The following is a 26,771-nucleotide window of genomic DNA, read 5'->3' on the forward strand; positions in this document are numbered from 1 at the left end:
TTCCTAGTGTGGTTTTCCAATAAGGATTATGCAGCCACTTTGCCATGGATTTCTCTAATGACTTTTAAAGCTACTGGTGTAGATCCACAAACATCAGTTTTTAGAAGCCTCTACATTCATGTAACCAGGCAGAAGAGAATAGGTAGAAGAGGGAGAAGCGATGAATGTCCCTTCCTCCTCCCATGCAAAGGAAAACCTCTGTTGTTCTTTGAATTACATGCTCAGCACTGGAGATTCAAACAGAAGAAGGTGGGAAAATAGTGTCCAAAGTGCATTTAAAAAGGAAACAGGGCAAATACACAGTTCAGTCTTCTCTGGTAATTCCCTATGGACTATCCCATTTCACTGTACATAAAGCAACACATATGGGCATTTTCAGTGGAGGAAACTCCTCTCTTAGCCCTGTACCTGTCAGCCTCTCCCCTTCAACAGTTAGGCAATATTTCCTAGAGGGTGTAACGTTTGCTGAAGGTATTTGCAGTCGCAGGTTGCAACACTGCCATCTTCCCACTGTGAGCTGCTCTCTATATGACCAGAGAGATTAGGCTGGGAGGGTTGGCCATGAGAAGTAATCCAGGAAGGCTGAAGGTAAGGCAAGGTCAGGATCCCGCCTGGCTCCGTGTGAGCACTGGAGCTAATCAGAGGCATTGTGTATGAACAGGACAATAGAATGTTCCTGAAGGTCACGGTGACCGGCAGGGAGGAGTGCCAGGGCATTCACACTGCCTTGGCACGGCCGCACTGGAGGATGCAGGGCCAACAGAGAGGCTGAAAGGAAGCCAAATTCCACCTTCCATCAATGTTCCTCATCCCTTTTAGTTGGGGGGTGATAGGGGAGTTACCACATAAGAAAACACAGGCCCAGCTCTCTCTGTTTCCAGGGCAGAGCTGCTCCAGTCTTTGGAGCATCTCCGTGGCCTCACTCCAACAGCTCCATATCCCTCTTGTGTTGGGGCCACAGAGCTGAACACAATACTCCAGGAAAACTGGAGTGCATTTCCAGCACCAGAACCCTTTACATGACCAGCACCAGAACCCCTTACATGACCAGCACCAGAACCCCTTACCTGACCAGCACCAGCCTCCAGGCAGCTGTTGCCAGCGGATCAGCCTGTGTTTAAAGCACTGAAGGTTTTCTGACCCTCCCATTCAGACTCAGAATAAAGCAGAAGCAATCTGAGTTGCTGAGCCTGTGCTTGCTGTTGTGGATGCCCCATGCTTCAGTCCATGAAGTAAGGCAGTCTGTACTCTTCCAGAGTGCAAACCTGCTCCATCACAGGATGTTTTGCTTCTCCAGAAGCTCTTTGTGGCCTGGCTAGAAGTCAAGTGCAAGTTCTCTGAACTGAAGGCAGACAAGGTGCAGTTAGAGCTCTGCTAAATGCAGTTAGAGCTCTGCTAAAGTGTTTAGGAACTGCCAAGCAAAGGTTACAATTTCCATACCTTCTTGTTGGCTTAAGATACAGTTTTAACCCCTGAAAGTGGGGGCTAAAAGGCATGAAGTGATTGTACAGAATACCTCTAATCTCCATGAATATATGGTACAGAGGGGTTTACCACTAAGATGCTGAAGCTATTTTGTGTCATCTCATGACAGCAGTGCCGGCTTACACACTGAACAGGTATTTGCATCTCTAGCATGATACTTTGATTGAATGTTCCAGGCCCTTACTCCAAACATGATTTGGCAAATCCTTAAAGCCTTCTTTCTGAGTTCTCATCAGGTCACCAAAAGTGGGATCACCAACCTGCTGTCATCAGATGAAACACTGAGCTGTTGTTGTGAGGTGTTGCAGAACTACCTCTCCAGACACACAAGATGATACCTAAAATGTTCTTTGATATCAAAGGCTTTACATATATTCTGGATGCAGCAGCACAATCTCTTCCTTATCACCAGCAGTCACTGTTTGCATTCGTGCCTGTTACTCAGAAAGTGCTACAGAGACATCGTTAAACAGACAGACATAAGGATGATGACCCTTCCTTTTGCAGGTCAGGTTAAGATGGCCTTTGTGCAAGACACAAGGAAGCTACCAACAGGCTGGATCCTTATCAGCTGTCAGAGGTGAATACTGTATCCTGGTTTAGCTATTGACTGTACTAAGTCTTATGACCAGGTTCTCATCTGATGCCAGAGTTACCTCTTCTTATACTAGCCAAACATAGAGCATGAATTCCAGACATACTGCACATAATTTACACCATTTTCATTTAAACCCTGAGAAAATATAAGCCTATCTCTTTGCTTCTAAAATAGCTCAAAATTATTGATATTGGCTGACAAATATCTAATGAAATTATTTCATACCAACATTTTGGCTGTTTTGTTGAAACATGAAGAGAAACACAAGCCATCCATTAGCAAGCAGCTCCTTTGAAAAGAAACCATTGGAGTGAGAATTTGGCTGAAATGCCCCACATTTTGAATGCCCAAACCAAGAGCATTATTTCTGTGACATGTTTGCTGTTGAGCTCAGCCCTGTGCTTTGGCAATAAGAAATAGATTCATTTGTTTCAAATGAAAACCTTTTTAGTACAGAGGCAATCTCCAGGTCTTGTCTTTAGGAAGATGTTTAGCTCATTTGGTGTTCTTAAATGCAAATTTCAGCTACATGCTGGGGAAATCAGTCAGCTTCTACACTGTTAAACCTTCCTTTACATGGTAAAAGGAAGGTCTGTCTTCTAAGCTCTGCTTTTTTCCCTTTGGTAGCAAATGACACAAAGCAGCCTGCATCTCCCTGCCCGTGTTCATCCCCGTGTGCACTGAGAGCAGAGCTGAGATAGGAGCTGCTTGTACAAATGCTGCCAACATGCAATTCCCAAAGAAATTAATGAGCCAAATTCAGGATTGTCTCCAGCAATGTAATTCACTGGTGACTCCTGGTGTGAAGATAACCTCTGTGGGGGCTCTCTGGAAGGGAATCATGCTGTTTCATTCCATGCTGCTCGTCTCTGTGACAAGACTGTTTCCCCCAATGGTTCTCTCCACCACAAACACATTTTGGACAGAGAAACAGAACAGAGCTGAGTTCAGATGCACAAACTCAGCCTCGGGAATATCCACTCCTCTCTGGTGATGAAGTGTGCAAGTCAAACCACTCTGTTCTTTCCTAAGAGCTCATGTCCCAAGAAGCATCTAATCCCATCTCTGATAAACAAGGGAAAAGGCCCTTGCCTCAAACTTATGCCATCAGGCAACAGGAATAAGGCTTGCATCCCTGTTTCTCCTTACCTTGATGCAAAACACACAAGCAAATGAAGACTCAAGAAGACTCTTGCTTAAATAATACGTGTCAAAAGATTCAGTGAAGAAGATTCATCTTGAACACTGGGAGATTCTATAATTAGATAGAAAAGATGATAAAAAGCTCCCACCCCCTGAGTCTCTGTATAAAGATTAGAGAGGGAGAGACAAGTACGTGTCCAGACTAATGGAAGAATACCTTACCAGCGCTTCACTCGCTGCAGGATATTTCACGTGTCCATGTCTCGGGATAAATGGGACTGTTTAAAACTGGTTAATCTCTTAGCAATCCAGGCAAAGAGGGAAGTGGTAAAAGAGCCCAAAGCTGTGTCAGGATCTAGGAGCAAGCAATTAAATGTTAAAAATAGAGAAATCAATATTTACATTCCCATATCAAAGAATAACAAGAGCAGCACTTTAACACCCCGTGTTAAGGCAGAGGAGAGAGACCAGCCCCACTGGTGGAAGATACCAGTAACTGGAGGGGTGGGACTGCTCCATGGTACAACCTCTGCATAACAAGCTCTGGGTTTAGGAAGCAGCTGAGCTGTACTGCTTTCCTGCATGGCTTTTTATTTCCCTGATGCTTATGCATAATGCATTAACCTGCCTTTGAGCTGCTTTCAAACAGCTTGTCCAAAAACGGTGACTGAGTCGCCAATGACAGCCTCTTCTAGAAGAGGACAGAGCCTGGTTTTGTTCGATCTGGTGCTCTGATGGCAAAAAGAGAGCGACACAAGAGCCAGGCACTGCTCCCTGCTGGAGATCCTCCTCAACGCCACTGTCCCACCACCCTGCAGGGAGCAACTGGAGACTGCAGCTGGATGCTCCCTGTGGAAAGAAGCCCGTTCCAGTTGGTTACAAGACATTGCTGAGGCAGGGTTCTCCATCGTGGACGCTGTGCCCTGGCTTGTCTGAACTGGTGGTTTAGTGTGCTCTTTTGGTTTGCTTTGGTTTTAATTTAAGGAGGAACTTCAAGGCAGGAGTCCAGGATTAGCACTGATAATGCTGCCATGTGTAACAACACTGAAGCTTTCAGTGGTAGAACCCTTTGGCACCAAGGATTATGAGAAGCAGGAATTTAAAGCAAGTCTTGCCTCAGAGAATTTGCAATCTACTTCCTTTATTCCAAAGCAAGATGAACCAGGTGTGGGAGCCTGCTGGGAAATCCAATAATTGGGCACAGAGTTCACCATGCATTGCACCTGTGTTCATAGGTGGAGTGCAACAAAGACATAAACCAACTGCTTGTAAAATAGGAGAGATAACAGCATCCAATACCTTTCTTCTACTTATGGCAAAGGAGTTTTGTCATTGAGATGGAAGTTTTTACTCATGTAGCCACAGGATGTACTATAATAATGACAAAAGAACAGTCTGAGGAAGAGCTAACTCCAGTTTCCTGCTCCCTCCTTCCCTGCCAGCACCTAATTCCATGGGAACACAACTAGGACAGGGTGGACTCTTTCTTCTATTCACATGTTGTTCCAAAAGGTTTTGGGCATGGCCAAGTTGAAGAGACAACAGAGCCAAAGTTTCTGGGAGTATTAAGCCTTTGTATGTTTTCCCTGTCGGGGGAAGAGGGTATTGATGTGCTAAATATACATTATAAAGTGCAGTGTTAGACCTGTGGGCCTGTATCTCTGTCAGGGTGAGATGGTACTTGAGTTGTTTCAGCTCCTTTAGAACCTGACTGTAGACTGCACCAGAGAATTCTCTGTGCTGTATGAAGAACATCAGAGACCTGAAATACAGACAAAGCATGAAGGAAAAGCAATGAAGTCTCGTTTTGCCTTGCAAAAGGAAAGCTTTTGCTATGTATTATAGAGAAAAAACACTTGACAGGAAGATTTGGAAGTGATGCTTTTCGTTTAGTTTATCCTTCCTAGAAAGCCAAGAAGTTGGAAGAGTTTCACAGCTGCTAAAGCTAGATACAAGCTCTGACATTCTCCACCCAACAACACTTACTTGTTAGGCAGATCCATTAACTTTCTACTTTAAAAGTATTATTATCCCCTACAAATTCACCAGCTTTTGAGCCCTGGGGCCTGAGAATAAGCACCAGAACCACTGCAAGACGGAAGTGATTAGCTACCAGTTTCAGGTTTCCTATTCCCACCCCTCCAGTCATTGCCAACCAGTTCACATGTGCCACCCCACTTCGTGGTTGCCTGTCAGGGGACCTTGGAGCTGTCATCCTGGGCTTGTCAAAATTCCTACAGGCTTTACAGTTGAAAGAGGATCTGTTTCAATGCATAGTGCATGGTTAATGCTTTTTAGGAGGCTCTTCTTGCTCTTCTCCCTTTGTAGCTCCATACCTCTCTAGACCTTGCAGTCTGTCAGACTCTGCCATAGCCACCCCCGGCTTTCCATCTGGAATGACTTGTACTCAGCTTATGCAATGGCTATAAACCCAACTGAAGCAGTTACGTTATAGTGTCTTCTTCTGTATCAGCTGTCTTTTTATGGAGAAGATCCCAGCTCATCTGAACTTTTTCCGTCTCCAATTTTGCAGCTACTTTTCAAGTGCAGCTTGAGAAAGCCAAGAAGGATGAGAACAGAACACAGGGTAAAGCAAACCCTCAAGAAGAACAGCCAAAAGAAGAGATCCTGAAAGTACCAGTGGGACCAGGACCATATTTTTATATCAGTGGATCTAATGGAGCTAGGCTGTAAGTAGGTCCTCTCAGCAGACTCATATAAACCATAGTATGACCAGATACGAACTGGTGCAGTAGTATCCATTGGCCCTAAATAATTTCCCTTTGATTTCCTATCTTTTTGGAGTGGTAAACCTGGGGAGCCATTTAAAGATAAATCAAATAGAAAGTACCCACAGGAAGGCCACTAGTGGTGAAGCAGCTAACTGCATCTTCGCAAAGGAATGAAGTACTTGTATTTGTTTAAGGAAAGCTCCTCTGTTTGGGCTGTGCAGAAATCGCTTTGCTACACCCTGTAGGAAAGCTGCTAGCATCACCAGTAGAGCTAGCAACCACTGTTGTTGATCAACATTCTGTTGTGCTAAATGCAGAACAAGCAGAAAAGAAGAAGAGATTCCTGCCCAAGAAAAACTGTCAGCTCAGAAGTCCCATGAGATCCTTTCTGTGCTCTTTCCAGCACGTTGGCATTCTTCTCTGGATGTTGTCACCACCGAGCACCACAGAATCTCTGCAGCAAGCAGCACTTCTTTGCTATGTTTCCATCGTCTACAGACAGCTTTTTCTATTGCTGTTTGTCCTCTCTCCCTACACTCGTCAGCAGAGAAGCTCCTTATTAAAAGACTGGACTCTGAACATTTCTATTCCATGGGTACCAGGTGCCTCCTAATTGGAAAAACCCTGCTGAAATGGTACAAGGTCTCATTAGAGCTGCTGAATCATAATGTTCTTTAGCATCCTTAGCTACTCCCCTCGCCTGTCTCAAGTTCAGACCAACAGGTCCACTAGCAGCAGTTCTAATGAATGCTTCCCACCTTATCCCCCCACCCATGGGCATACCAGACCAGGCTGCCAGGGAGTTCAGTTATTAGGAGCTAAAGGGATAGGAGCTAAGTAAGTATTTGTTATTAGAAGGGAGGATCCTCTTCTATTTTGTTTTCCTTATGCAGTGTGAGCATCTATTGCCAGCTAAGAGGCTGGCATCGTATCTATGACAACACGAGAGGCTTATGCACTGAAATGGTGTGAAATCAAGTGCCAGGAGACCTATTACCATTTCAAAGAAGGTAAAGGTGCCTGTGGGCCCTGATCGGGAGAGGGTGGTGGGAAAAACTTGGGAATGCTGGAGTTGTGATTCCCAGAGCGAAGGAGGTCACCTGAGGGTAGGAGAAACAGGGAACCTCGACTTCCTGACAGAGTTTAGAGGGGACATCAGAGATTGCAATGGTGATTAAAGGGTTAGACAAGAAAAGAGCTTTGGGAGAAAGGATATCATTGGAATGAACTAAGGAGAGTGAAATGAGCAGTAGAGATTTAAACACAATGCATCAGTCATGTTAGAAACATGACTGAGTCCTCTCTCCTCCCCAGGCTTGTTGAATTGCTCTTTACCTTTGGTCTGATAGGAGCATCCTGACTCCCCAGCTTTCCCACCATTAAAGCAGAAACCCAAGGTCTCCCAAAGCAACACCTCTGCCTGGCACCCTCAGAGCAGTACTTTGCATAACAAACACAAACTCCCTAAGCACAGCCTCTGGGGCAATTCTTTTACTCCTGGGAGCTGCTCAAGACCTGTGCCCTGGCAAGCCTGAGCATCACAGCCCATTGCTGCAGGCTTCTCTGTGGTAGAAAGAGCCGTATCACTGCCCTGCCAGTCCATGTACAGCAGTCACCTTTCCCTTCTCCTTCCTGCCAGCTCTTCTGGTAGCTGTTTGTCAGGCTGCCCCACAACAGCAGTTGGCAGTGCAGGAGGGGTATGTTTCAGTGCAATTCTGCAGCTGGAATGCTGTGACAGTAGTGGCACCACTGAGTGAGCACTATTTCAACAGTGACAAAGTCAGCTTCCTCCTCCAGACTGGGACAATGAGGGCAGGTTTTATGTTTCTTCTTATACAGGCAAACAGCTTCTCTACCAGATTCCCAACAACAGAGTCCTCACCACTAAGACAGAGCTTTTGTGCTACCTGCAAAAGCAAGAGCAGGTGATAAATGCCATCAGTAGGAACCCTAGTTCCAAAAGAACACAGCACACACAGCACCCTTTCCAAGGGCTTTTCTGGCCAAAGCAAGCAATGTTCTCTGTTTGCATTCATCCATACATGTCTTTTTGTTACAAAGGAATGGTTGGCTTCATTGCAAAGGGTAAGAGAGACTGGTAAAATGATGATCTTACAGGCTGGACTGTGCTTATGCAGCAGCCATTGCATGGAGCAAAACAACATCTGCCTAACAAAACCAGACCAAGGGCCTCAGTTAGACCAAAACGTGGTCTCTGACATAGACAAGTGCCAGGGAGAAAGTGGTTGGACCCTATCTTAGATCCCATCTTGGTTTCCAGGAGTGAGGAATGCCTTTTGCTCTGAAGAAAGGTGCTCCATACACCTTCGAAAACTGTTAGCATTGTTTTAAGAGCATATCCTTGTTATTCTTTGGCCATCCAGCAACCTTTGATGATAAAGGGAAACGATTCCCAGATCACATCACTCTGGCAATAAAAGCAATGGTGCTACATGAAGGGCTCTTTGTGTCCAAACATAAACTTTGTGTATTCTCCAGTAAATCTTCAATTACCTCCTGCTCCTGCACTCATCACAGCTTCTATTCCTCTTACACGGAGCTGCTCTCGGCATTTCTATCGTCTCCTACAAGCGCCCTCTGCTGCCACTCACCCTAAAACCTGGGAGAAAGGGACAAAGAGATGAATGCTATGGAGTGACTGAACTGGCAGTGGGTTTGTGTGAGCTATGAGTGGTCAAGGATTACAGCTGCCTGCTGTGACACGTGTTGAAATACTGCTCTCACAGGTACATTCAGAGCCTCTTCTCCTGGAAGGGAAGAAGTTTGATGTCCACTCTTACCTCCTCATTGCCTGCACGGCACCATACCTGCTATTCTTTGCCCAGAGGCTGATCTCTGTCAACTATGATGCTGCTTCTGATGCTCTGACTGCTCATCTGACCAGCCAGGTAAGCTGAGGTCACTCAGCTCAGCAGAAGGGGAGGGTGATGTTGACAGATAGGAAGCAAAAAGGACTTTTGAAAGGCTAAAAATAAGGGTTTCATGCATACAAAATCTCTGCAGCCAGGAAATACCTTAGGCTTGTGGTCAGCACAGCAACAGAGCAAAACAGAAGCCTTATCAGAGCAGGTTCTGTTCTCTGCCATGGACCAGCTCCAGGCTTACCTGACACTTTCTCTCCCTAGACCTCTTTTTCCTGTCGTTATTCTCTCTTGTATCTGCAGACCATAAGCTTCTTAGGGCAAGAAGCCTTTGATTGCAGCTACCTAGCTCAAAGGAGCCTTAATCTTGGCTAAGGATTTTGCCGATCCCATTGTGCTGAAATACAATAATCATAATGATGTAACATGCAGATGTATTCTCTGAGAGCCATCATTCTTAAACCTTCATCTTTGCTTGTCCTTCTCAACTGTGAGCTGTAACAGAACAAAACTGTTTTGGCATTTACCCCCCCCACAAAACTGAAGCCTTCCTTGCTCAGATCTACTTCAGTCTTCTCTTCAAATGAAGCCTGTAAGTTGCTAGAAGTGGCCCTAATGAAAGAGAATTAAAAGAAGGAAGAAAACAGTTTGCTTTGAAAGCCCTTCTGTGCTCCCAGAAGCATGCTATGTTCTGAGAACTAGCAAAATACACATTAGGGAGGCATCAGACAAGCCCACTTCAGTTGGAGTTTTACTGTTCCTATAGAAGTGCAGTTCAGGACAGCAGGTTGTAGCTGCTTCCTGCAATATATGCTACTATCAATGTGCCACTTGTTTTCCTGGAATAGTTTGTTTGCTCAGCTACAGACCTATCCCCATGGGAATTCAGGTGCTGGGGTAGGATCCCAGGACACAGGTGATAATAAACAGAGGACAGGTGCTTATTAGCAGAGCACAAATTATCTGGGGTGCTGCTGGGAAGAGGGAAAGGAAATTTGCAGGAGCAGCTGGTAATGGGCCAGACTCCTTCAAATTACAGCTGATCCTGCTCTCCTTCCCTTCCTGCCCTGGCATCCCACTTGGAATCAGCCATTTTCCTAGTGTCTTCTCAAAAGACAAGCATCAGGAGACACATCACTAACCAGAAGCTTTGCAACCTCATAGTAAAGGTCCCACAGTTGAGTAGGGAAGCATAAAAAACGACTTCTGGAAGACTTAACTCCATCTGACAAAGGGATTAATGAGCAGAAGAGAGAAGTCCTCACCTTGGTTCCCTCTGGGGATCCATCCATCCATCTCTCCCAGATGCAGGAGACTTCTAGGCACTGGAACTGGATTTAGTCCAAAGAATATCATGACTGTGACTTGAAAGCACGTCTCACTGTCACACAACACTGCTTTGACCCTGGGTAATTGTCACTACAGCATCCATGTGGGTCAGGCACATTTCTGCTTATGGTAGTATTGTACAGTGGGAGTCAGGACATTGGCTCTGCTAATGAGGAGCTCTATTCCCTCCACCTCTATTGTGTGATCCTGGGGCTCATCCCAACTCCAGATGCCTGGAACAACTCAGGGTAGCTGGATGCCTGCCGTGCAAGGTCGTTACTCTTCAGTGCCAGAAATCTAATCCTCCCTTTGCTGTGCTTCCCCACCTCTCAGTACATGCAGAAGAACTCCCTGTACAGCCAGCTGAAAGATGAGACCATTTGGCGGATGGAGCATTTCAACAGCTACGTTAATGAGAAGTTCAGAAAGTCCAAAGGGCTCCCCAAAGACTGGGATTTCACTGTGTTTACTGTAAGTGGATGGTGTGCTCATCTGCCTCATTAGGGTGACAGGTATAGCAGGAAGACACATCACTTCCCCCAAGGAAACACATACACCAAGCGAGAAGGTATTGATGGTCCCATAGTACCCATTTATCTGCAGATGCTAAACACAGAAGTGAAGACACAGTTTAGTTTTAATAATAAACAGCTGAGAAAAAGAGTGTGATTGTAAATGTTAGCTCTAAAAATGCTCTTATGGTCTTCCTGTTCCTGGGCAATGCTGTGGTCCTGCATTAACACATCAAGTACACATCACAGAGCTCTCCAGCCTGTCAGCCTGGAAAGGGACTACACTTTTAGTGGTCTCTTTACTGTTTAACTTGGTCTCATTATTCATTCTGTCTGATTTTGCCCCATGAAAATCATATCAGGGCCTTAAATCTTCTCTAGCATGGAGGAGAGATAAGAAGACTCAGATTCTGACCATCTTCTTGTCTCACTGAAGACATTATCTGAGTCCCTGAGATTTCATCTGCCTGAGTCCAATGATGCATCAGTTCCCTACATGACCTGCTGGGTGAAAAGGGAAGAGCTTTCCCAGGTTAACTTTGGAAATGGGGTAGTTTAAAGCAAAACAAAGAAAATCAATTGTTAAAATACATTGCTGTTCAGAAAAAAGGCTCAGAAGAAAACAGAGGTGGATTTGACACATTTCTCAGAGGATCAGAAACTTTTCAGCCAATTTTATGGTATCTTTCTTTCCACTCAGCAATTCCCCACTGTGCATTTCAACTCCAAACTGACTGAAGCTTAGCATCCCCTACTACAAGTTGCTGTGACTCACCAGGCTTCTTCAAAACACCATGTCCAGCACAGCTGTGAGGGGCTTCTGAGTCATCCCTGTCAGAAATGGCTGTGTTCAGCTCACATCCAGGTGCCCCCTAGGAGTAAATGAAAGAACAGAGCTAAACATTGTACAGACAGCTCATTGAGAGTAAGGGACAAAGGCTGAGATTCCTCCGCGCACCACTGCAGTAGTGTGGAGAACCAAGTTCAAGACACGGTTTCGTTCCATTCAGTCTAGAGAGAAGCTCTGCAGGAAGCAGGGAAAGGACGAATGTCCCTAAACCCAGAGGACACCTCTGACTTCCACTGACTCCTTCCCAAAGATCAGTTTCCACTTTTCCCTCTCTTCCACTTCATTTTGCAGTGCTTCCCAGCAGCCAAGCACAAACTGGATGACAAACTGGGCTACTTCGATCTCATCAGTTGCAGCTTTCTAATTGATGAGAACTTTAAGGTATGAACACAGTACTGTGAAATGCTAAGTATGGTATTGGCCAGATATCCAACATAGCACAGTTGACACAGGCTCTGGTGCCAGGAGCTAAATAGAGCATTGAATCAGTCAGGATCAAGTGCAGGATTCATCTTTCCCTCCATTTCTGTTGCCCAGCATCAAGAATGGCACTTGCATGCTCACTGCACAGAGAAACCCTGCCATGAACAGCTCAGGATGGGAAGAGCAGTTTTCATTGCAGGTGAAGCTGTTGTGTGCAGGATTTCCACAGTAAAGTGCAGTTCATAATGAAAAGTATTGAAATCTTAACACCCATCCAGTTTCTTCTTTCTCCAGAACATGCCAGGTGATCAACCACCATAAATCAGTGTAATGCCTCTCCCATCACATCAAGTACAGTGATCTATAGTAGCTGAGTATCCATCAAAGGCAATGAAGAACTCGCCCTCCCCATGCTGAAGAATCAATCATTATTGATTCTGATGTCAGCATCAGCTTCTCCGTGTCCACCTTTAGCTATAGGTCAGGACGCTGAGTCCACAAATATGTTAGAATTACAACTCAAGCTTGTAAGGAGCGAGTAAAACACAGACAAGAAGAGCCAGAAGAAAGAGAAAAGGAAATGTTAAATAAAGCAACTGAGGTGCTTTCAATGCAGCACAGTCCTTTAAAACCACCTGGCCTAAACATAACAGAAAGCCATCTGGCAGATTCTGCTGTTGCTAAAGCAGAAAGGAACTCAAACATATTCCAGCAAAGGGCAGTGGGAACAGCAAACCCTATGAAAGAATGGAATTAATGTATGCAGCAGTGGGTAAGGCACCTGAACAATGGACTCCTTTGTACAGGAAGTCAATGGCAAAGGAGGGTAAATGGCAAAGACACAGAAACTGGTGCTTCTCAGATTTCAGGGGGAATTGTCTTTTGCAAGGTTGGCATGCAAAGCCCTGGCTGTGTAAACTTTAAGTAGAATAGAAGATCCAGTATCACTCTATTGTGGTAATTCCTACTTGGCTCCTTAAGAGCTTCAGTGTTTAAAGACCATTACGTCCCCATGTATTTTACATATGGAGAGACAAACAGAATCTGTTTCTCTGCAAACATCACCTACAAGAAGGATGAGGAATTCTGGACACTGAGTGGAGACAGAGTCAGCTGGAACCTGGAACTTCCCTTTGAGAGAGAATAATGTAGAAATAGCCTTATTCTCCCTGACACCCCATTTCACATGTAGAATCTACTTTATGCTGATTTAACATGGTCTTATACATCCAGTCCCACAGCTCATCATGCCTTTCCCTTTTCCTTATTTGTCTGAGATACAAATGCCCCCAGCATCATCCCTAATAATTCTTGAAGGCCCTGCAGCATAGACTCATAGAACAGTCAGGGCTGGAAAGGACCTTAAGATCATCCAGTTCCAACCCCCCTGCCATGGGCAGGGACACCTCACACTAAGCCATGGAACCCAAAACAGCATCCTGATTCTGGAAGGTGTTTTTCCTCCGAGTTCTCAGAAGCATAGACTATGAGAGCAGGCCCTGATGAGAAACCACAGCATTCTGTAGAGCTTTGCATATTCATATGTAAGCTGAGAAGAAAATGAAGTGCTTCAAGAGGAGAGGGAGCTGAAGTGAGGGATGGGGCTTCACTGTTGGCTTTTTTCCTACTGTTTTCTGAAGTTTCCTTGTGCTGCCTTACAAATGCTGAAGTCACTGCACAGCTTAGGACAGTGTCATTGAAATGCTCAAGGAACCTGCCTTCAGAGAGCATTGCATCAGCCTTGCAGAAGGGCTTCTCTCCAGAGGCATGCTGGGGAAACAGATGTGCAAGTTTTTTATCAGCCATAAAGGGATTCAGCTCTTTATCAGCAGAGAACAGACTGAACATAGATAAGCTATTTGCCAATTTGTCAGAGGTGTACCTAAATGAAGATAACACTCAAATCCCTAGTTAAAGCAGGGACGGTTCCTTTGATTTGAATGACAGAGCTTTTCATTCACCCTCAGAGCACGAGATACCATATGGATACTGTAGACTTGGCTGTGTCCACCCGAGGTCATGATGCTAAAAGCAGCTCATAGGAGCTTGTTAAGACTGTGGAAAACAGACCCCACTGCCACAGCCTCTGGTCTCCACTATCACTAAGCAGGTCCCTCTCTGGGTCAGCAACATCTGAGTAGCCTTTCCAGAGCTTGGTTTGTGACTGTGCTTGTGGCTTCAGTTATTTCACACAGGATACAGAACAAGTTATTTCATTCCTATTTCTGATTGATATTTCAGTGCTGCTTAAAGCTCCAGTCAGTTCAGGCTCCCTGCACACAGGGGCAACAGGGATGGACCCTTGACAGGTCTTTTGCATGAAGCTAGTCTCATCATCCAGTGCTCCACTGAAAGACTGAACTGCTGCAATAAGGATGATTCTACAGCAGCGAGACTACAATAGTAAGTGAACTGGATGGAAACAAAACCACTGCATCCAGCACTATGCAAAGCACAAGAAACGAGCCCCCAGGTCCTGGGGTAGTGCAGGACCTGGCTGCAGAGCCTTTGGACAAATCCTATTTAAAGTCTTTAAGCCTACCTGTGATGTCTTGACAGAGCAAGTCTGATGTGACAGAACACGCTGTACTGCCAGGCTGCAGGGAGCAGTAACCTCTTCATCCCTTAGAATCATCCCGAGCAGCACTTCTGACCAGAGCCACAGGGCACTCATTATTGTTCTCATCACTTGAAAAGCCTAAAAGAAAAGATCCATGGTTAGAAAGTCAAGGACAGCTAATTCTGGGTCTTGGTTTCATTTCTTTATCATATGTTTGCTAGGAAATTCTGAACAAGGTACCTGCATAGCAGATGCAGAGAAAAGCACAGGAATTTCATTTACTTGAAATTCCCGTGAGAGTTATGGATATTCACATACATGTGGTGAATCCTGGACTTATTCTCTCTGCTTTTCCTGGAATAGAACAAAGGGCATTTATTAACCTGCCTAAACCACGACACCTGCCCTGGTTGTGGAGAGGCTAAGTGCATTTCCAAACTGTGAGACATTCAGGCAACACAATAATAGGGAATGTAGAAGATGAGCAGCGTAACAGGTATCACAGAGAGCTTTCTTCCTCCTGTCAGTTGTATTTGTTTTAAGGGAGAAGAAACCAAAACCTAATCAAGACAATTATGAAGGTTCATTGAGTTTGTTAGCACAAAATCTTTGGAGCTTTTAAGAGGAAAAAGAACACTTACTGAGAATGGCTTTGCCAAGAAAAACGTATGTAACTTCGGTGCCCTCTGTTGGCATCTGTAAAGCAGGTTTGTCAGCAGCAGCTCCACTTCTCCTCTGGAAAATCAACCACCAGCAGAGTCGTGTCACTGCCTTCCTTTGCCAGCCTCTTCATAAGCAATTCCAAAGTGAAGATTGTTGTTGTATTTTCTCCTTGGCAAAAGAAAGCACCAAAGCGAAGGCCAACACATTGCCAAAGCAAGATCCCTGCTCCTGCAGGAAAACCACAAACCTTTCCAATTATATTCCTAAATCAATTAAAAGAGAGTAAAACCCTCCTGGGGCTGTTACACAATTAAATATCCCCCCTTCCAAACTGCTGATAGCTCCTATGTGTGCTATATACAGGATGCAGCACAATATGGTGAAGGCAGGAAGTGAACAGTTTCTCTTGCTCTAAGGGAAAGGAATAGTAAATGGAATTACAGGCAAGTCAATTGTTTGGTTTCACACAGGCTTATAACTGGACATCATATTCTGTGGCTTGTGGCTTCAGCCCTTGGTATTTCAAAGGGAAATGGAGATGAGACTAGTACAGATATGTCAAATCAGTGCCTTAAGTGGCTTCTACTTGAAACTAAACCAGGAAATCAAGGCTAAGGGTTCATTGAAAACTCAGTACCATGTTTGCCTAGTTTTGGTCCTATGTCCACTTCAAATCAAAATGGGTCCTAGATTCCTTATAATAATGTTTCATGGTATCCAAAAAAACTCAACTACAAACTGTTATGTTAAGAAATACAAGTGCCTTTACATACCTATAGAGAAGAGTTAATGTAAAGAGCATCAGCTGGAGACACAAAACAATGTGTAGTGTTGTTCTCAAGTAAGTAAATGAATGCAAAATGGGATTTTGTTTAACTCATCCACTCTGTCCTGCTTGCATTCTATGTTAGGGATTCTGTTGGGATTTATTAGTGCTCCTACCTCTGGAAGTGGTCACTAAGTCATCCAGAGAGCATTCCTCTGCCTCCAAGCAGACCCAGCCTAGTTTCCTGACTGGCATTCATCTTTCCTTGGTCTGGCTTCTGGAGATGAATGCAAGCCCAGCACTGCACACCAACTGTGAAGTCTTGAAAGACATCATCCCAGCTATAGTCTATGAGAGCCTTGATAAATGAACAAGTCACAGTCTTAACAGTAATAACACACAGATCACAGGTTGGAAACATCTTCCCCTCTGTTCCCCTCATCCTTCCCCAGAGCACAGCTGCTCTATGCATACACATGATGGCTTGGGTGTATTTTAGCATCAGAGTGTTCAGACCATCCCATAACTGCATCTTCCTTTCCAGATTTGGCTCGGAGATTTTCAACAAGTGCCTCAAAGGCCACAGGATTTTGCCTTTAGAGACACTCTGTCATTGTGTAGAAAGGTTGCCTTGTTGGCCAGAAAGAAACACAACACTGTCCTGACTATACCACACATGTAGCTCTTTGACTGGCATAGAAAACCCCCCAAACCATTGCAGAGCAAAAAGGTTTTCACAAGTTCAGAAGATAGAAAACCAAAATAAAAGCTAAATTTGAATGTGTTGTGCATGTCCACCTCCTTTTCACCTTACATAAGCAGGTATCAACCTCAGCTGGAAAACCAGGAAACTTCCTCTTAGTTACAGTAATAAAGACTCTCGCACAAGCTACACATTGCAACATCCACAAGGGTCACAAGATGGCAGGATTACACTGCCATTGAAAACACCCATACAATGAAACGGTCATTGAATTCCCTGTGCCCTGGGGAATTCACAAGGAATCTCCCAAAGACCTTGCCTATGTCCTGGTCTGGCCAGGTTCCTGAAGGGTAACTCAACTGGAAAGCCAGGTCGTCTTCTCCCCCCTCCCTAGTGTCATTTACTGCCAAGGTTTCCCCTTTTTCACTCATCCACTCCTTGATGTCTAGCATGGCACAGGCTCTTGGGCAGCACTGTACCTGAGCTGTGTCAACCGCATGCTTGTCTTCAGTTTGGGGGGAGAAAGCACAACATTGAGCATCTACCCTTAAAAGCTGCTTATTTCTGCTGTCCCCTATGCTTCACATCATTGTCTGTAGTTAGCGGGTACAACCTAACTTTACAGTACTTACCCCAGGTGGTTCTGCTCTAAGGATTGAATATAGATTGCAGAAATCCATCCAGGGCTCAGCACAGCCACACATCCCATAAGCCCACACTGAACCTCACTACATATGTGTAGCACTGAAAAGGAATCACAGAATCAGTGTGGTTTGGGTTGGGAATGACCCAAAACCCCTGCCATGCGCAGGGACACCTTCCACTACACCAGGCTGCTCCAAGCCCCATCCAATCTGACCTGAAACACACAAGCTTCTAAATTTGGTTCCAGTGTCAGAGATGAGTCATTGGAAGATATCAGAACAATCAGATGCTTTCCTCCCGAAGGCCAGTTTTGATTCCCACTGTGCTGACCACTTCCCCTTTATCTGGAGGAAGGCAAGGGACTCTCAGGCACAGCTGAGTGATGTCAGCTTTGAAGAAACCACAAAACCTGTTACAATAACAGCTATTTAAGCTGTCAGTGGTGTTCCTTTTCAAACAGTATTGAAGCACACGTGCTAAAAGAGCTGGCTCTGAAGACAGTGAAGGACTTCATAGAATCCCAGACTGGTTTGGGTTGGAAAGGACCTTAAAGCTCATCCAGTTCCAACCCCCTGCCACAGGCAGGGCCACCTTCCACTCCCACAGAATGGTAACAAACCTTTAATCATCCCTGGTAGCTCAAGAGCTTCTTTTACTATTAGATTCCTCATCAGACAACTCAAAGACAAGCTTAAGGTAAGTGCTGGACAACTCCTAATAAACAAGGACCAAGTGCCACCAACTGTCCCACACACAATTACATGGAAGCATACTTTTAAAAACATGAATACACCTTTTAAACTTCACCTGCATATAGGTGAACATTGGATTTCTAAATTTGCTTGGTCACTTAATCTCTAGGAACTCTGGGATGTTTTCCAGGGATATTTTGTTTTCTCTTTTGCAGATTGGAGGAAAAGAATACTGTTATCCATGTTTCATTGAGAGAGAAGCTTCTTTTAACCTACACTCCATGTACAGAGATGAAGTTTAAATCAGAACCTGAGAAACCCATAAACTCTGGGATTTGAGCTGAAAATTCAGCCATGATCTGGTTCAAACACTGTAGTAACTGCACAGGGATAAAATAAAGCTATCTTCCCTCCTGAAGGGAAACTGAAGTACAGTGTTTCATAAGCTCACTGCTCTGAGCCAACAGCTTTCATTTCCTTTGATGTAAAGAAGAGCTCTTTCTCCGAAATTGTCCAGGCCTTCAATGATTCACACTTTGGGTTTTTCCCTCTGAATTGGAGCTTTAAGAAGTCAGGAAATTGGTTGCTTTTCCCATCAAAAAGCAGCCCTGAAGTCAGGTGGTTGAGGTAAGCAGGAAGTGGAACCATTCTGCAAGGTAGGCACACAGAAACCCTAAAGGCCACTGTGCAAGTTTCCAGTGAATAATATGGCTCTGATCATCTTGTTTCAGTATTAAGTGTCAGCAGTGTCAGCTATTCAACACCCACAGCCCAGGAAGCCTTGTACACCTCACCAACACTGCTGCCTGCTGCCAGAGGCACAGACTCCCAAATCTTTCATTCCTCAAATAGTTTGGGGTGGTTTTTTTTGCCCTCCAAATGTTGCTGCTTCTCTGCCATTGTCAGGAACTGAATTGGGAAAGGAAAACTAAGTGCGCTCAAGAACACTGGGACAAGCTAAACTCCTGCCTTTCCTAGTTGTTCAGTTACATCACAGAGGCGCTTCATTCCATTTTCCAAGTTTATTTTACCTTTACAAAAGGTCACAACCAGAAATCTTGTTGAAAACATTAGAAAAACCCCAGGAAGAGTCAATACACAGCCAAGGATAAATATGGCCAATATAGGAGCAGTAAGAAGTGTCTTTCCTAGCCAGGGTTTAGACTTCAAGAGTATATTAAATCCCACAGCAAACTGCTTGCAAGGCAGAGACAGTCTCACACTTTAAAGAAGTTATCCTATTAATCCAATCCAAGGCTTTCACCTTTCCTTGGCTGAATCTCCAGTTCACCTCAATTAAGAAAATGCCCATTTCCTGAAGCAACAGAGGAAAACTTGCTTCTTTTAAGTAAACTTCACAGAGATACCTATGAGACAAATTATCAGTAACACCAGAAAGAACATTAAGAGGATCAAAGAAGGCAAAATACATTGAAAGGACTAATTATGTCTCACACTATCTCTGCTCTCATTCTACATGAATGAAGGTATAGAGATGCCAGATGTAGAAAACATGATCACAGAGAAGATGGAAGAGTAAAACTAGAACTACAGAGGAATACATTCCAGTGAACAAGGATAACCCTTTGCACTGCATTTTCCCTTACAGTTATTTCACCCACTTGCAAGACTCTCTGATGCACTGAAGGAAAAAAGCAAAGACAGGATAACTTCTCTTGACATAATCACTGAAGAAATGTTCAGCAATAAAACCATGTCCGTGAATCATACACTTAAATCCTCCAGCTCTATTGAAGCTTGCCAAGACTTCCTCTAGAGAAGGCTTCAAGATAGACGAAGTGGAAAGAGTTCTGAGACAGATTAAGAGGTCTAGAAACCACAAGTAGGTGGCTTCCTTCTGTAAAGCAGGATGAGAGTCTAGAGAAGCCGAGATGATTATGAATGCTTAAAAAGATGCTGAAGAGTCAATTTTTCTTCATAATGGCTAATATATACTTTAACTAACAGAACTTCTCTCCTTCTCTGACTTGGAATCAGTTACTGGACTGGATTGCCTAGAGAGGTCATGGAGTCACCTCAGTGAATGTCCACCGGGTAGATCATTACCCAGTCTTCACTAAGCCTGGCTTGAAGCACAGAAGCTAGTAATTAGCTTACCAAGGTCCCACTTAGGATTCTCTCTTCAAGTGCTTTTGCATCACTCAGCTATGGAGGCAATAACTCCTGCTCCACAGCTGCTGTAATTTCACAGAGCCCTACTGAAACCACCGTATCATTCAGACTTGAAATAATCCCCTTGGAGTAGTTAGAAAGGTGATTAACAGAAATGTCACTATTCTGCTGGGATTCCATTTGGAAGCCCTGTATTATTGCTGTTATCTGTAAGGCAGTGTGAGGAAGCTGATGCAATGGCTGTACTGTGAGATACTGATACCATTCCATGTGAATGGCGACTCAAAACTCATTTGTGCCCGGAGCTGATTTGGTCATAAGAGTTGACTCCAAGTGACTTTCACCAGAAGGCCAAACCAAGAAAGTATCCAGGGCTTTGAATCTATTATTGCAGTCACAAAACACATGTGGCCACAATAACAGTGACTTTTAACTAGCTGAGTTTTAGCTAGTTGAAGCCACAGGCTAGATTCTTATATGAAATCAGTATCAATTCACTGCAAGCAAGCCCAGCTGAAAGCCTGCCCCTTTAAATTCAGACAACACAATTCATTACAGCCATGTTAGTGCTCTGTGAAACTGGAGGAGCACTAATCTGACATTTAAAAAGCCTCCAATTTTCTGTAAGGGCAACATATTCCATCTTCACGTGATCAAGTCACTGGAGCTATGCTGATATACACCAGCAGATGTTCTGGTTCTTTTTCTTTTGGGATACTTTTTGTGTATCAGGAACAAATGTTGCTCTGTTCTTTGTTTCCCACTGTCTTTTCCTAGTGTATAAACTAGATGAGAGCATTAAAACAAATGTCCTTCTCTAGATAGTGTGATCCTCATTTGAGTCTCCCTTTTGTAATTCAGTATTCCAGGTACTAAGGGTTGCTGAGTTAGAGAAGGAGGATAAATGTCACTCCTTTCTCCCCTCCCTTCCTTGGAGAGAGTGAAGGGATCACAGAATTTGCATAGAAAAACCCCTGCAAGCACAAGTGATGTGGTTGTAACAGTCTCACTCTGCACTGAGCCTGGTTTAACCAACACCTTCTGTTAGCACTGAAAAGGACTGAATGGATTAAGAATAATGGCTCTTTCCTCCATAATAAAGAGGGCAATTTGGCACAGGCACCACCTGTGTACAGAAGAGTAGTAGATATGCTTGCTAGGAACATTACCTTATTCCCTTAGTATGCACATCAGGACACATTCTGGAAATAGAGATAACCTCTGAAAGCTGTAGGTACCATTGTACTTCCCATAGGACTGAAGGGACTGATGGTGGGACACCAGCCTTCTACATGTGTATCAATCTGTGGGAGCACCACAGAGACATGTGCAAGAGATGCAAAAGGGAGTAACAACAAGAAGGGTGCCTGGCCCCAAAGGAGGTTGGATAGAACGTCAATGAAACATCCAACAACCCAGGAAATCTGCACTAATGGAATGCTGCTGAATTGAATGTCAGCCTGAGCAGGTTTCTTTTGCTTCTAAACACTAGGTTTGAGAGGAAACACAGCAGAACTCCCTCAAGCCCATTCCTTATTGCTATGTGTATAATGATGCTTTATGCACCCAGACCCTCCCTTCACTTTGGAAAAGCTGAGCTCAGCTTCCCCTTCTCACAGCACATTGCAATTCATCTGTTTCACTGTAGACTCTGAGGGTGGAAGTAGCAATGCTTTTCTTCTGGTGTTTTGTCTCCATGTTCTTCTTCTGGAAGCTGGCAGCTATAAGTCTCTTCTCCGTGGTGTGACATCTGTGGAACCATCAGCTGCTTAGGGAATATATGTTCCAGATCTGCAGTGAGAATAAGAAAAAGCACTTGCACATTCAAGAGGTCTTCATACATGATAGTTAGCTGCCCATTACCTTTATCAGTACAGTCCCTCTCTGAGGAAAGGACAAAGATACAGGCCCAAAACTCAGAGTAAATATGTATTTACTCTATTTATTCAACTCAGTTTACTCCGTTATGACACACTGTTCACCACTGAAAAGTCACACATAAGCCCACAACAGTGCACTTACCATCAGCTGCATCATATTTTTCTTTCTTCAGTGACCATATGCAGAAATGCAAGATGAAGGTCAGCAAGATGAGAATAAACAGAGCCACTGCAGTCAGGATGGCCAGGATGGTGGTAGAGAGAGAGTCAAATATAATAGGACCTGCAAGTAAATGTATTTAATAAAGATTAAGAAGATTAATCTTTGCCCAAGGTCAACAATTCTATCTATCTTAATATTACAAGAAACACAACAGCTCTAGACAGTATCTATGCAGCAAGTCACCAACTGAAGCAGTGTAGAGAAAAGTTATAAGCTTAAAGAAATCAAATCATTGTGAGAAAGTACCTTGCTCCAGTTCCTTAGGAAGCAAACCACATACTGCATTATGTGTACTGTTGCCTTGCTTGACTGTTAGAAACCCAGAGCTTTCACAACTAAAAGAAGAGAAATAAAAAGTCACATTTAGAATGTCCCTGCCTTGCCCTTCATTCCTCTCCAGCCTTTCTCTTGGTTTCCCCTTTCTTCCTTCCCTCCACTCTTCCTGTTTTGGCTTTTCATAGCAGTGCAGGTAAAGTTACGGCTGTTCCCCACCCAGATAACACTCCATGACAATTAGTTATGTACACACTTTTTTAGTTCCTTGTTTCAAGTGATGCATGTTCTTGCATCACTTTGAGCTGGGTTTGGAAGCAAGCTGAATACACAGGAGTTTGTCTTAAACTCTGCTTTGAGAGCAACAATTTACAGAGCCAAAAGAGAAAGACATATTATATATTGCTGAATTTAAAAACCTCAGTCACATCAGTGATCTCTTCTTTGATTACATTTTGTTTTCTAATTTAAGTATCAGAGAGTTTTATCACACATATCTCTAAAGAGGAAAAGCACCAATAAATACTTACTCAGTCCAGTTACGGCACCAGCCATTCTTCACACTAGAATAGGTTCCCATCTCACATGGTTTACATTTGAATGTGAAGTCTACATTGCCTATATGAATAGAGAACACAAATTATTGGTGGTCAGTGCCTTTACCTAAGATGGGGATGCAACAGATTAGAGCACAACGCGCTTCCTCTGCACTCTTTCTGCATTATGAATAAGCCCCCTGGAGAAAAACATTGGCAATTCTTCTCATCTCTATGTTCAGGAAATGTATGGGCAGATCCCTTGCAGAATTGGTACAGAACAGTCTGATCTGACAGCAGAGGGTGCAAAGATAAGAGGCAACACAGAGTAAAAGTCTTCTACTGACAGTTCTAGAAGCTTGGAAGCAATACTGAAGGTCTGAGTGTGAAAGTCTCAAATTTAAGAAGGAAAGAGTTATAAAACAGGAAAGCAAGGGGTTTAGTCACAGAGATCACAGTCTAAATGCCACTTCTCTCTGCATCACAAGCCTTTCCAAAAGCAGGTTGCTGTAAGTGAAGGAAACTGCTGCTCAGCAGCCACTTATATTGAACTCCATATTTCAGAGCCATTAGTGTTTCTTTAGTTACCAAGCTTCACCAGCTCCTCGCCTGCTGCACACTCAGGCAGTTTCTGGCAGTAGAGACATGCCCTGTCAACACAGCTGTATCCCTGACGACATCTGCAGTCATGGTCTCGGGTATTTTGACATGTGCTGTTGTCTCCTGTGAAGAAGAAGAAAGAAATTAAGATCTGCCTTTGTCATAGAGGCCAGAAATTAACTTCAGCATTAGTCTTACTGGCTTGACACAGGTGAAGAGCTCCTTAGTGTACTGTGGTGGGAAAAGCAAGTACCAGAAAGGTGTGACTCCCATGCATAGTGGATAAAGTTTAGAGTACTCAAATTCAGCATCACTCAGGTTCTTCCACCACAATTACCTAACTTACCAGTGTGACCCTTCTCTCTCACCTGAAATACCAGCATAGGTCATGGTAGACAGAAGTAAGGCAGCAGGTTTGCTTTACTCCAGTGTTTAGATACTGTGAGATGAGGAGGGCACTGTTAGTACCCCAAAGCATTACACATTAACTATCCATGCAGTCAGCTCTCAGAACACTGCCAGAGCTCTTCTCAGTTAGGTACAGCCATCTTAGAGGAGGGATGCCCAAAAGATCCTTGGTCAGTGAAGCTAGAGCTCCTTTTCCATGTCTTTCCTAACAACAGCAGCTGCTTCCTATAGTCTGTTGGCAGAAATGAGCCTAAACCCAAGCTATAAAGCCAGCACCCTTCCTACCCTCTGTCCTCCTATTTCTAGAGGAGCTCTGTTATGAATTTTGCTTGCACTCAAAATATCATCTCTAATTCTGAGAGGCTCCTGGGTTCCTGAAAGCGAAGATTGATTATATATATAGATCCCATCAGTAAACAGCATCAAGCATTCCTTTGGGCAGTTGGAGACCAGCTAAGGGAAAGTGCTGTTCAGCCAGGAAGCTGTATAACCTTAAGGAAAAAACCCAGATGGAAATGCTGGCTAGTTCATTAATGTGCTCAAAAACCCCACACAGTGAGGAGCACAGGGCAACCAAAGACGGTTTCCTGAGGTGGGTGATGGAATGTACAGGGCCACCAGGGAACTGCCCACATCCTCCTATGCCAACTGGCCTCCTCTCACTGTTCCTCAAAACCTGATGAAGTCTGGCAACATGGAAAGAGCTTGGGGCTGCTTCTCTCTATGTATTGCCAGTGGGTGAGCCTGGTGTGGATCCCACCAAGCAATGACTTGCTTCCCTTATGCTGGGTGACGTTATCTGAGTGGGAAGGGAAAGACCCATGGGTCTTCATACTACTGAGGACTCTGTAGCTCTTCACCTATTTGTTGCTCATGGCCACAAATCCCTTGTGTCCACTCACTGCTTCCACAGAGAACTCAATGTTCTTGTTGGTTAAGGCAGGTATATTGAAGCTACTAATAGGTGGGATGCTGACTCCTACTTCAGCATCAGTGAAAGATGTCACTTCTGAGCTGCTCCTGTTTGCTGATCTGCAGGATAACAGCATTACCACACTAGCTAGAAAGGCTTCCAGCAGTAATGAGTTGGGACAAATGGAAAAGGAAGGAGTATTCCTTGCTGTAGGTCATGCAGCCCTAATCTGATTTAAAATTACAGACAAGGGAGAATCCATGACCACCATCCTAAGATCAGGTAGATACAAGTTAGAACAAGGTGTTGAAACTAATGATCACCTGAGACTTTGGCTGTGCATTTACTTTTGGGACATGCACAGGTCAGCAGAATGGAAGGATTGAAGGGGGATGCTTCCTACTCTTTAGGACCACAAATTGCAAAGGGCAGCCTTACAGAGAGCTGCACTCCCTGTGTTCCTTCTGAAGTCTAAATAGCACAAACATTGAAACCATGTTTAAATATCTCAGATTCAGAGTTAGGTGAACTCCTTCTTTCCTTGTGGGCAAAACCAGCCAACAGAAACTTAACTTTCAATTTCCCGCTACAGATTAGCAAGTATAGGCAGGTTTTAAATCTGAAACCTGAGTCCACTCTGAAGTTTATAGCTAAGGCACATTATGAATTTAGGGGGCGGAGGGAAGTCCTTGCCATTTTGTTTTGCATATACAGTTACTTGAGATACATCCACATCCACATTCCCCACACTCAATTACCTGGTTGACATAATACTGATGAACAGAAAGAGGACAGACACATCATTCCCTTACCTGTGCTTGAGATGCATTTGGGGCAGCATTTCTTTTCACCTCTACTGATGACTCGCAGTTCACCATCACTGCATGTTGTTGCCAGAATTTGCTGTGTCCACTGCCATAGGCACATCAGCATCAGCAAGCAAGCTCGAACCCTGAGATGATCACTTGTCTGCTCAGCCATGTCTTGAGCTATACAACCCAAAAGCACACAAGGACGAGCTTGTATCAGGACTTCCCTGCCAAAGCACTCTTCCCCCTGACACTGTGGGTAGACACTGTGCTTTTTGTGGCTGCACTCTTCCTGTTTCTTCAGGGGCGGGGAAAAGGTTTTGCTTGATGTCATCGAAGTCTTAAAAAAGCAGGGCTAAGCAACCATGTACCAGTGTCTCCATTACGGCAGCAGCAGGTTAAGAGCAAGATGTAGCATCACATAATCCCATTTTCAAAGGATTTTGCAAGTTGATATACAACTGAAAATTAAAGCAAATTAAATCAGTGTGTGAATGTCAGCACTCTCAGACTATTGCATTCTGACTTACAGCTCATAGAATAGTTTGGACTGGAAAGAACCTTGAAGCTCATCAGGCAAGAACACCTTCCACTAGAGCAGGCTGCTCCAAGCCCCTGTGTCCAACCTGGCCTTGAGCACTGCCAGGGATGGGGCAGCCACAGCTTCCAAATCAAATCTCATTCCTAATCCAGTTCCTGACCTAATGAATTTTGAAACATTTGGGGATTTAACTATGTAACTGTTACATATACAGTTACTATATTCAGTCTTTAAATTGAAAGAGGGGAGATTTAGACTAGATATGAGGAAGAAATTCATGCCTGTGAAGGTGGTGAGGCCCTGCCACAGATCACCCAGAGCAGCTGTGGCTGCCCCATCCCTCCTGATGCCTGACTTTCCTCATCTTTACAAGTACAGCAGTAGCAACAGATGAGCCCATGTCTATCAGAAGGGACAAGGACAGCGTAGTCATTCCAGATAGAGGAATCTGCCATTCCTCCAAAGCTCAGAG

General features: G+C 44.2%; 2 protein-coding genes across 2 annotated transcripts; one reads left to right on the plus strand and one right to left on the minus strand.

Moving 5' to 3' along the window:
• Positions 1–561: 561 nt before the first annotated feature.
• Positions 562–16,608, plus strand: TTLL10 (tubulin tyrosine ligase like 10). The gene is given in 12 exon segments (XM_034068415.1): positions 562–588; positions 1,298–1,349; positions 1,352–1,402; positions 5,760–5,916; positions 6,852–6,899; positions 6,901–6,968; positions 7,798–7,970; positions 8,706–8,867; positions 10,503–10,640; positions 11,787–11,911; positions 16,211–16,308; positions 16,490–16,608. Coding segments are annotated over 12 exon segments (1,218 nt in total).
• A 2,382-nt stretch (positions 16,609–18,990) lies between these two features.
• Positions 18,991–26,049, minus strand: TNFRSF18 (TNF receptor superfamily member 18). The gene is made up of 6 exons (XM_005143703.3): positions 25,762–26,049; positions 23,617–23,751; positions 23,023–23,110; positions 22,466–22,554; positions 22,139–22,279; positions 18,991–21,907 (listed from the first exon to the last, which is right to left on the minus strand). The coding sequence occupies exons 1-6, from the start codon at positions 25,928–25,930 to the stop codon at positions 21,756–21,758; spliced, it is 774 nt and encodes a 257-aa protein (XP_005143760.2). The 5' UTR covers positions 25,931–26,049; the 3' UTR covers positions 18,991–21,755.
• Positions 26,050–26,771: the final 722 nt, after the last annotated feature.

Source organism: Melopsittacus undulatus, chromosome 12, assembly GCF_012275295.1.
Source record: "Melopsittacus undulatus isolate bMelUnd1 chromosome 12, bMelUnd1.mat.Z, whole genome shotgun sequence".
Classification (NCBI taxonomy): Eukaryota; Metazoa; Chordata; class Aves; order Psittaciformes; family Psittaculidae; genus Melopsittacus; species Melopsittacus undulatus.